General features: G+C 31.2%; 1 protein-coding gene across 1 annotated transcript in view; it reads left to right on the top strand.

Moving 5' to 3' along the window:
* Positions 1-12,044, top strand: part of LOC139482706 (E3 ubiquitin-protein ligase RNF213-like) — a 419,318-nt gene that overhangs the window by 353,733 nt on the left and 53,541 nt on the right. The window contains exons 60-62 of the mRNA XM_071266774.1: positions 303-408; positions 739-855; positions 6,401-6,508. Coding sequence (XP_071122875.1) covers positions 303-408; positions 739-855; positions 6,401-6,508 — 331 coding nt within the window. The remainder of the gene's footprint in view (positions 1-302; positions 409-738; positions 856-6,400; positions 6,509-12,044) is intronic.

Raw genomic sequence — 12,044 nt, 5'->3', positions numbered from 1 at the left:
CCCTCTAGTCTCGTGTTTTTCTTTGGGTTTTTTTTCAAGAATCAACGCTTATCTATTCATCTATGTAACATAAGTGATAAATACAACGTGAAAACATGTCTAATATTTGCAACTGTTGCTGTTCATAAGTCTACTGTTCAGACTTTTTGATATCACAAAGCATAGAGAGGATTTAACTACAGTGTAGCAATCTGTGCTCAACTGCAGCTGAAATATTTAAATTTAAAAGTTATAAAAAAAATGTATCAGTTTTATCTTTATAAATTTCTCAATAAAATTTTATCTTTTTTTATACATTTTAGGAAATATTTGGTTAAACATTTATGTAGGGGTTTTGGAATTGATACTTACCAAGCAGTTCAATGCAGTTATGACTTCCTTAGATGGATACAACTACCTGACTTGAAAGTAAGGTTCCGGGATTATGCATAGTTACTCAAACCACGAATTGAAGGGATAGCTAAAATAGATTTACAAAGTATATAGTTATTTGTTACCATCAGGATTACGTTTAACCAATAGCATTAATAACACTATATAAACAAGGTCTATAATAAAATTGAGAATGGAAATCTAGTTTTTGAAAATAAATATTAAATCGTATGCAAACCAAATGTTCCTTTTTATATTTTGACAGCAGTAACATTTTAATTTATCTTTAATTTCAAAAAGTAAGTGTTTTTGTGCTGACTGCTATTAATATTTTGAAATTGCTTTTGTTCATGTATGCTTTTGCAGGTAAAAGAATGTCATGATAGGTACATAGTTTGTGGGGACAAATACAAGGACATCAGAAATGCAGTTGTAGCAGTTGGCATCCGCCAAGAGACAATTAAACTGCAGGAAATACTTAATGTAAGCCTTTAAATATATATATATATACATGAACAAGCATAGGATTAAACGTAGTTTTGAATAAGACTTGTTTATATATAAGGGTAACACCGGGCCACCGAAAGCTTTATTTTTGTATAGCCTAGGTGGTCGAGTGGTCTAGCGTGTCGAATACAGTGCAAAGCGATTTGGTGCCACGATATCTCAGTAGTATGAGTTCGAATTCAGGCGAGGGAAGAACAAAATATTTGCGAAAGCAAAACTTACAGATCTCACATTGTCTTGCTGATGTTTAGACGAATTATATAAACAGAATGTATTGTAAGCCTTCTATCATCATAACTGCAGGTGATCCGATGGATAAAACCTCTTTTAGAGCTGTCTGGTTCAGACGTACTTATAACATAATTATTTCTGTGACTGCATCTTGCATTAATTTGTAGGATCCTTTATAATAGATTAATCAGCTGATCTGTAATTATTCCATCTTCATACCTTATATAACATGTGCTGTATTACGACGCTAAATTAAAACCGAGGAGGAAAGGTTACACCTTGGCATCGAAAGCTTTATTTTTGTGAAGCTTAGGTGGTCGAGTGGACTAGCGTTTCGGATACAGTGCAAGGTGTTTTGGTGCCACGATATCTCAGTAGTGATATGTTCGAATCCCGGCGAGGGATGTATATATTCCCAAGTATACTTCCCAAGTTGACTTAAGATAATTTTACAGACACAAGCAAGTCAACTGCCTCAGTGCAAAAACCATGATTTTATAACCCCAGCAGGTCTATTGAAAAGTCTTCTTCAGACCCAACCTGTTGATAGTTCTGCTTTTGATTTATATGCTTTTGAATAATTCTATATATATGTTAGACATATACATAGGAGTAGTTATGTTTTGACAGATTGGCGTGTTTAAGGCATCTCATGTCAGACCATTCTACTTTCCAGTGCAGGAAAATACTATTACTTAAAATAATAGCTATCAATTGTCGCACTTTTTTATTGACATATATATAAATATTGTTTTTAATTTGAAGGCAGCGTTCATGTCTTTTATGATACTTAAGAGTTCCCAATTCAAGATAATCAAATTGTTAGGCTTATAAATGTATATGAACTGCTACATTTTAGAACATGATCAATTTATATGATGAAATGACTTCAAGAGTTTGATATTTATCAAAATATAAATGCAGGTTACTTGTGTGATTTTAACTGGGTAATCAATTTTGTTTTTGATTTTTTAAAAGGCGGATCACGGAAAAATCTAATTTCAAACAAAGTTTTATGTGCAATTTGTTTATCTTATCTTCATTGTTTATATCAAGAATCAAAGACTTTTTTAAATATTTTATTAATCTATGTAATGCATCCTGCTTGGTTTTGGTACAAAGACCGATTAGGGAATCTAAAAAACTATATTATATAACTAAATCTAAAACTGTCACAATTTAACTGTTGCTGGTCAAATATACTAGCTACCAATTTAATTTGATGTACTGGCAAGGACTGCACCCATTTCTAGTTATGAAATTGAGGTCATGAAACTAACGTTATTTCTAAAATCAAGTTTTCTTTTTTTAGTTCATGATCAGTTAAGGTTAACGTTTTTATACACCACGGATCAAAGTCCGTCAGTCCGTCAGTCTGTCCATCTATCATATATTCAGTCCTGTTCTTTTCATCGCTATTCCTATGACACCACACAGCACATGTCACTAAACTTTGTATGTAGTGGAGCATATCAATAAGTTATGATTATGCCCTTTGAATGTAAAATGTTGGCATGAATGTACTATTGCAACTATACGTCAACCCAAATCCTCTGAATCTACATAATAAAATTGAGAAAGGAAATGGTGAATATGTCAAAGCGACAACCACCCGACCATAGAGCAAACAACAGCCGAAGGCAACCAATGGGTCTTCAATGTAGCGAGAATTCCCGCACCCGTAGGTGTCCTTCAGCTGGCCCCTAAAATATGCATAATAGTACAGTGATAATGGACGTCATACTAAACTCCGAATTATACACAAGAAACTAAAATTTAAAATCATACAAGACTAACAAAGGCCAGAGGCTCCTGACTTGGGACAGGCGCAAAATTGCGGCGGGGTTAAACATGTTTATGAGATAGAATTTCACAAAACTTAGTAGATAATAAGAACAAAATTTGTAGATTTGCACACATCGACAAGAAATAATGATTACCTTTTTATTTTAAGTTATGCTCATTTGAACGTAGAAGTTTGGCCTTTATATACTACTGCAACAGTGTTTTATCTCAACTCCAAGGAAACCACATAAAAAAATTTCATGAAACTTTTATCAGTTTACTTTTAAGCAGCGCGGGAGTTTCTCGCTGCATTGAAGACCTATTTGTGACCTTCTGCTGTTGTCTGTCCTGTGGTTGGGTTGGTGTCTCTTTGACACATTTCCTATTTCCATTCTCAATTTTATTAAAGGAGCACCTGATTTCACTCCCGGTTTTTAGTGGAGTTCGTGTTGTTTCTTATTTATTATTTGTAACTGTTGATGTAAATGTCTTTTGGTTTTATGAGTCTATGTTTACTCCTTGGTTTTGATTGTTATTGTCTTATTAGTCATTGACTAAGAAAACTGGTAATATTTTGTCTGCTATCAAAAGTTCTTTATTAGTTTGTCTAGGATTGGTCACGTTTCCGGCAAAATTATTACTGCATGTAATGAAAAAAATGTGCAAAAAATGGTTTATTCACAATGATCTTCAATAACATTCTAGAACGATTAATCAAGTCTATCAATTGATAATTACGGAAATATATTTTTTGATGTTAGTACTACTGCTAATGAGTAAGCGGTTCCAACTGTTTCGTGTAATAGTCTAAAACCATTTATCTCCGCCTATTCAAATTTTACTACTTTGTTACTGATGTTTAAATAAAGGTAAAATTCGATGTTGACGATTTTCACTTTTGTATTTTGTTTCACTGTTTGAGATTATTTGCCGTGTTGTTTCAATATTACAAATTTCAAGATTTCTGGTTCTTGATGCAATGCAAATATCACTGTCTTTCGTCGAATGCTTTTCACATTTTGATATGCTTGTAATGATACCAGATATTATTTCAAATTCAATATTGGACGATACTTCCTCAAGACGTATAGACGTTATGATTTTTGATAATTTTGTTTGTAAACTTTATAATTGTTTTAAATACACAAGAGTTCAAATTTTAATAAAATCAGAATTATCTAAAACCAACAAAAAAAAAAGATATTTTCCAACTGTTACCTTGAATTTCATTCTACATCTGTCTTATATTTACAATTGTGTAAGTAGTATTAATTTACAAAAACACCAAGTTGACGAAGTAAGACAGTTTTATCTCAAGTAATTGATTACATGTAAAATTTACACTTGTAGTTCTAGCATTTTTAACAATATTGTAGTAGCTTGTCTCCAGGTAGCAATTGACAAATGTTTATTAATTGGTCACTTTGTAGACAAAATACAAACCGCAGTGTGATTTTTCTTTGACTTGTTTTCAAAGCCAACGAAGCAAAGGTGAACAACTAAAAACATCTGAATGTCTTGTTTACGAACACACACTTACCAAGTGTATGCATCTGAAGCCCATTGTTGAATTTACCTTCATCAGGAACGCTTAAACCAATAATATATCATGTAATTACATGACAAAAAGTGTTATATGACCAAAAAGGACCTTAAAGCAATTAAAAAATTCTGCTGATGTCACTTTTGCATGAGAGTGTTGTTATTCTAGTTTCTTAATTATTTCTTCAACAGCAAATTATGAAAGTTTGTAAAAAATATTGTCTCTAACAAAGCACTGACTATTGAGTTGATGATTTCTTAAACAAGTACTGGGGACAAAAAGAAGCTCAACAAATCTAGCTGTTAGAATTGAACTAGGACTTCTGCCATTAGAAACTTTCATAAAAACCCAAACTATGATGTACCTATCTAGATTAAATAATGAAAATCTAAACCCACTTCTTAATGAAGCCTTTAAATTAACCAAAAATTTAGATACTAAGGGAACATACTCTTGGTATACTTTCGCTAAAAATGTTGTACAAGATATAAATATTGACATCAAACTTATTGAGGAAACTAAAACTTTAAAGCCGACTAAAAAGTTAAAACCCCAATTAAAGAAAGGTTATATTAACTATTATCAAACTCTTATTGATGATAAAATAAATAATAAAATATATCTCTATAAATTTCTTAAATCTAATATAAATGACCAAATGAAATACTACCTATCGCACCCAAATAAAGAAACAAATTTAGAATAAACGATCATTGTCTCTTAATAGAAACTGGACGATATACAAAAATACCACGAAATGAAAGAAAATGTAAAGTATGTAATATCTTAGACGATGAATTCCATTTGTTCTTTAACTGTAAAATTAATAAAAATAAAAGAGATATCTTTCTAAAATATTATATACAAAAATATGTAAATTTTAATACACTTAATTTTACTGATAAACTCGTGATTATACTAAATCCATCAACACCAAATGATGTAAAAGCAGTTGTTTCTTTCATTAAAGAGTCATTAGAACTGAGGAAAGTAGACCAATAACTGTTTTTATCATATCTATTATAATTTTGTCGAGTTTTCATTATGTTTGTTTTGTCTATGTATTTGCCATAACCAAAATTGGTTTTGTTTGTTTTGCAAATAAAGAATTATGCATATAAATGCATGCTAAAAATGCAAAACTCGCAAAGAACTATTTTACTAAAATGCACCCTAAAAATTGACATATACATGTCAAAGGTCTAAGAGTCGATTTATTTCGTACTAAACTAACGAAAAATTAATTTATTTCATGGAATTTAAAAAGACATAATTAACAAATGGTTTACATATAAGTTAGCAATAAATTCCTTGTAGATCCTGTACCATGTCGGGTATATGCTAGTTGTTATCCATTCGTTTGATGTGTTTGAGCTTTTGATTTTGCCTTTTGATTAGGGACTTTCCTTTTTGAATTTTCCTCGGATTGCAGTAATTTTGTGACTTTACTGTCTCCAACAGTTTAAAAATTTCTAGAATACGAGGTACTTTTCTTGATTTAATTCCATCGTGACTTTCAAAGCCGAATATTTCTATGATTCAGTTGAAACCTCAGGTTATTTGTTCATTAATGTTTACTTTATATAAGAAAGGTCAAATAACTGACTATGAAGCTGAAAAAAACCCAGAGGACTGATCATCAGCAGCGATTTCGACGAAGTGCAAGCTTTTAAAAATTAAACAGCTCATTTTTAAACACAGCGTCCGATTCGCTTTTCTTGATTAATATCTTTAATGTTTAAAGCAGAAATATTTGAAAGCAAAGGGTTTTATCATAATTTGAACAGTCGAAGAGCTAAGACCAACAACTATCTAAAAAGAGATCTTACATATGTACTGATCATACATGTATCATTGATCTTGTCACACTGAATTAAAATCCTTTTGTGATAGATGTGAGTTTGTTCTTTCAATGATTCGTAAGTTAATTTGTGGGAATAACTTACCCTTTTTTGGTTTTAGGTACAAAATAAAGATCAATGGAGACCAAAGATTATGAGCATCCTTGCCTTACACAGAGAGGTTACTATGCACAATATTTACGTCGATGAACCAAAGTTTTCAGATGAGGTTTGATAATATTTTGCATTTATGATCGGTTAATCGACTACACGTAGTGACTATATACATATTTCATATAGGGTGTCCTAAAAAATACATGGTTAGTTACCTCTCACCCCATATGGAATTTACTGACCCATACATATCGTATTAGGTCACTAGCACACCATATAACTAATAATATCTCTGTAGCTAATCGTTGAAATGGAAAGCAGTACTAGTGCGAAAGTGATAAATCCTCTTAGAATTCTTATAAATTGAATGCAGATCAATATTTAGTAAGAAGAGTGAAATAAAAAGTGTAAACCAACTAATCTCATTTTTCTAGCGATCTTTGAATGACCTTTGACAAGCAGAAACGTAGTTAAATTGTCAGAGTGTTCGTCTAATGTAGATCTTTTCTATATGAAGACATAAAAATAGGACTTCCACGATGACTTACCGATAAATCAGCTAGCAAGTGCTTTTCATGTGTAGGTCAAATAAAATTAATTGATGGATTTTCAAACCGCCCGCCCATCTGAAATCTTCCCGTTCCAATTTGTTTTGATTTTCTAATATTTACGATTTACTCATTTTTGTTTTCCTTTCCGTTGCCGATAGCCGTCGATTATCTCGTTTCATTCAAAATTTCATCCTGAAAAACCATATTGTTTTTATTTATAAAATGGCTTTATTTCAGGATCGTTGGACAGTGAATAATATCCAAACGTATGATTCGCGGAACATATTAGTACAAACAAACATAAGTGGAATTATGAAAGGAGTAGGTCCGGTAAGGACCGATTTTGGCCTCAAATTTCAGGTTCATCTGACCAAATATTTTGACCACTTTTTAAACACTTAAGTGACTATTTCATTTGAATCAATTAGTTTATGTGAAAGATTGTAACTGATTAAGTCATTAAAAACCATCCAATTCAAGCTCAAATATGAAAAATCTACCAAATATGCCGAAAAATGTAACTTTTCAGATGGTTTTTGTCAAAAATGAAAGTGGTCGCATCCGTGTTCATCCTCAACCTTTATATATGTTATGTATTATCATAAAATACAACTTATATTTCAATATTAAGGATGAACACGAATGCGGCCACTTTCGTTTTACACGAAAACCGTCTAAAATTTAACTAAAATGCTAGAATTGTGAAGATTTCAGTAATTAAGCATGACTTTATGGTGCTGGTACCCGATATATGTGCATTGTATTGTCAAAAACAGCCCATATGTACGTAGCAGAAGCATTCTACTGTCCAATAAATAACTAAAAGTTTATATTTTAACAATTTTGTAAAACTGCTATATTTTGGGGCCAAAAAGGGGTCTTACTGGACCTACTCCTTTACATTAGCAAGAACTTGTGCGATTTATAGTAAAACGGAAAAAGATGAGTTGCATTAACAATTGTGCAATTACTCCCTGAAAAATTATCAAATCAAGCTGACGAAAAAGTGTGGTCAAGAAAATATGATTACAAATAATCCTACACCACCAAGAATTTACTCACGTTTTTTGGTATATTTCTACCCTCGTATATATCAGTACTGTTTAACAAGACAGAAAACTTGTTATGTTATTATGCTTTCTGTTTATTCAGTACTATTTATTATTATACAAAAACGGTACATATACTAATTCTGTCAAAATCAGTTCTGAAACATTACTGACGAAACCAGTACTGAAACAGTACTGTCAAAATCAGTACTGAAACAGTACTGTCAAATTCAGTACTGAAACAGAACTGGCGAAATCAGTACTGAAACAGTACTGTTAAAATCAGTACTGAATAAACAGAAAGTATAACATTACAAGTTTTTTGTCTTGCCGAACAGTACTGATATATACGAGGGTAGAAATATACCAAAAAAACGTGAGTAAATTCTTGGTAGTGTAATAAGTCTAAAATCTTTAGGTAAAAGTGTTTCTGAGTTTTGATGTGTTTCGAATAAACGAATGGACAGGGACCATTAACAAATTCCATGAGGCGATACGATTTGGAAACAATTAATTCAAATGATTTTGTCCATTAGATCTATGTATATATTAAAATAGCACTTGACATCAATACGCACGTTCATTTAAAAAAGCTAATTGATACTAAAGAACAAATATCAATCTTGGTGTCATTTGATGTAATACTTCCGAAACATTCCACACAATAAGTCAACAGTTGGTTTGAAAGCCTTCTAACCACGTCAAGATCGGGGACCATTGGCAGACTATTTATTCTTTCGGAGAGTAAGAGATATTTTCAACCACATAAAGTCGGAGGAGGCTAGTAGCAAAATACATGTAATATTTGACATTAAGATTAATAGTTCAGTCATCATCCTCGTCATACCAATCATTTATAACATTTCAATGAGTATGCTGTTATTTAAATTTTCATACTCTGACAACAACACATGTTAGGAGACGACAAATATTTTCATAGCATACGTATGATTTAATACAAACAGTTTTGCCTTTGTAATTGCAAACAAGGTCCTGTTAAAAGTCGGACAACAATTGACCCTAAAATAAACTGGAATTAGTCAGCTATTCACCATTTGATATCTATGTTCCAAGGTCTACTGGTGGTGGTTTGGCTATACGTACACTTATATTCAACATCAAATAATGTGTTGTCCAAATGAGGCATCTTCTAAGGAGATATCATCCTTAATAGCGCTGTTTCACTCTGAGTCGTTTTAGATAAGGTTATACTGACTTAGCCTTGTCTCTGGGTCATATGATAGATCAGCGATGTATCCCTAATGACACAAATATTAATATTGCCGTAATATAACCGGCTAGATTCGACAAGCAAGATACCTAAAATGGTTTTGTTTCAATGCATTTGAAGACATATTTCATTATGGATGGCCCATTATGTGACCTTATGTCATCATGACTTTCTGAACTTGTCAGAAATTTTCTCACCTCACCATATGTCTCGCAATATGTATTTAGCAAACAAAACAGTTGATTTCATGTTTGGTTTTTTGAAAGCAACATCATGCCCATTTGAAGCACCAGAAGCAAGTTCAATTTTCCAGGTCACCAAGAGGCTAACAACAATTACTAAATGAAAAGTCGGTCCATAATGTTGAATTCTGAAGAACTTTGATATATGTATTTAAACTTCATTAATGGAATTGTGGGGATTTTTGCAGTGTTTACAATAGGTAATATTATCTGCCAAATACACCATTGACACACTGATATAACAGGTAAAAATCAAATAATTACATAAGATCTTCATGACGACAATTTGTTTGTTGTAGAAGACAACCTATGTGTTAATGTTTAATACCACAAAAGTAAAAAGAACAATTGTAATCAGAAACTAGAAAAAAATTTATTCGGTGCAAGTTTATACAATGTTAATATAATATAATAAAGAAATTAAGAAGTTCCAATTGGGTATCATAAGTGCAACAGATTATTAAAATGTAAAATATATAAATTGAAGCTCAATATAACCAAACATTTATTCACAAATATTCAAAAAACAATAAACTGAAACTTTACAGATTGAAACTATTACAGAAGACTATGAACATTTTTTTGTAACTTGCCATTTTAAATATGAGTTTTTTTGGGAGAAATGTTTAAGTTATTTGATAAAGCTTAAGATTATTAGACATGTTTTTTCTTTCAAAAAAAATAATCTCGGGATATACAAGACAACAACAATCAAAACCAAGGGACATTTACATCAACAGTAATTAATAATTGATGATGGACATAATTATGAAATGAACTTTTTACTTCCCTTACACTGTTTGTCAAAATATAGGACAAAGATATTAATCTGTATAATGTTTTAAGTCATATTTTAAAAAGCGATTATTATTACAAAACATACATATTAATGGTTGCGGAAAGGGGATAATACAAAGAGTACATTCTTATATTTGAACACCATTGTTGTTATATCATTGTCAATATTGTTATTATGTATGGATTTAACAGCGCTCTATGTACTTAAATGATTATACTATATATGATTATTTCATTTTACAATTTCAATGAGGTTAAAAAGTACCTCTTAATCTAGCACAAACATTACACTCTTTAATTTTAGATTATACGGAAGATTTTGATTTCCCTTGCCATCTTTGGTAAAGAGAAAACGGTACTATTTATTCTACCATAGGCGACAATACTAATATTTTCTGAATTTATCACTTTTTATAATAAAAACCTGGATAAAGCAGTTATATGTGGTGTTAGAGCTTTATTATTCTGTTATAAAAATAGTATCATGAGCAGCTCCCAATGGAGCTTGTTTATGTTATCCATTCCCACCGTCATTTTACACCAAATGTTGGAAGTCTTTTCGAATAATTCTCTAGAAAAAGTTTCGATTGGTTTAATATAAATAGTAAAAAAAAAAAACACTGCAGTTATTTACAGATGATTAAAACAAAAACATGTTGTACCCTTAGATTCAATCACAGCGCTCCTAAGTTGACTTCCTTCACCTGCCTTAGGTACACACAAGGCTAACATTATGCTGGGAAAATGTATTAATAATATTTCCCTATACTGTGACATAAGGATGTTATAAATTCTTATGCCACAATTAATGCCATACTGGGGTATTGTAAAAACCTTGGCTATGATAAATACTTGTATGTCCCCATTACTTAACGAAACATAGATCATGTTATGTCCCCACCCCTACATGCTGGTTTACCTCTTTCTGTACTTATCTCAGACCAGGCTTAATAAACATCAGGAATCCAATCATTTCTTATCTTATTCAAAAAGAATGATAAACAGTATCATTTAAACAGATAAAATGACAGTTCCAATAAAATTGTATTCAATTTATCAAACATTCACAACTAAATCAAAAACTCAAGATTTTTCATACATATCGCCATTCCATGATTTAGTATATGCCATTTTGTGGTTCAAAATTTCAGAACTTGCTATGAAATCTACTATTCTGTCTTGAGATGATCTAAACAAAGATATTAGACACGTAATACTTTAAATATGCAAACTACCCAGCTGTAAAGTTGTTTTTGAAGCCTGTATAAATCTATGAAAAAGCTGAATTATTTCTCTTGGAATAGTCATTTTCAACAAAAGTCCTTTCAAACAGTAGAAAATAAAATAGAACTATATATGCTTGATATAATAAAAGATAGAAACTACAAAATGAAGCACTATTGAAATATTTGCTAAATGAATTGCCAAGAATGTGAACAATTCTTCACACGGGAGAGTTTAAATTCTATCTAAATTTAACCTCAATTGGGCATGGGTTTTTTCTTAGATAGACAATTTTAATACTTAAAATGCTTTAAGTATGACCAAATATTTCCTCACTCCATAAACAGTATAAACTAAATCAGACCATTTTCGAATTTGAATAGTTTATCTCTTGAGAAATACCCATGTCATACATTTAGGGAATTACACAGCAGAAAAGGCAAATATTTCAATTAAAAATATTTGTCGCGACTTGAGTTCTGGTGTTTCCAATTGTATTTATCATTGCGAAAGGTGATAACAAATACAAAAGAACTAGAGTTTAGTGCATTTTATA

Source organism: Mytilus edulis, chromosome 1, assembly GCF_963676685.1.
Source record: "Mytilus edulis chromosome 1, xbMytEdul2.2, whole genome shotgun sequence".
In the NCBI taxonomy this organism is placed as follows: domain Eukaryota; kingdom Metazoa; phylum Mollusca; class Bivalvia; order Mytilida; family Mytilidae; genus Mytilus; species Mytilus edulis.
This window is presented reverse-complemented; position numbering and strand designations above follow the sequence as displayed.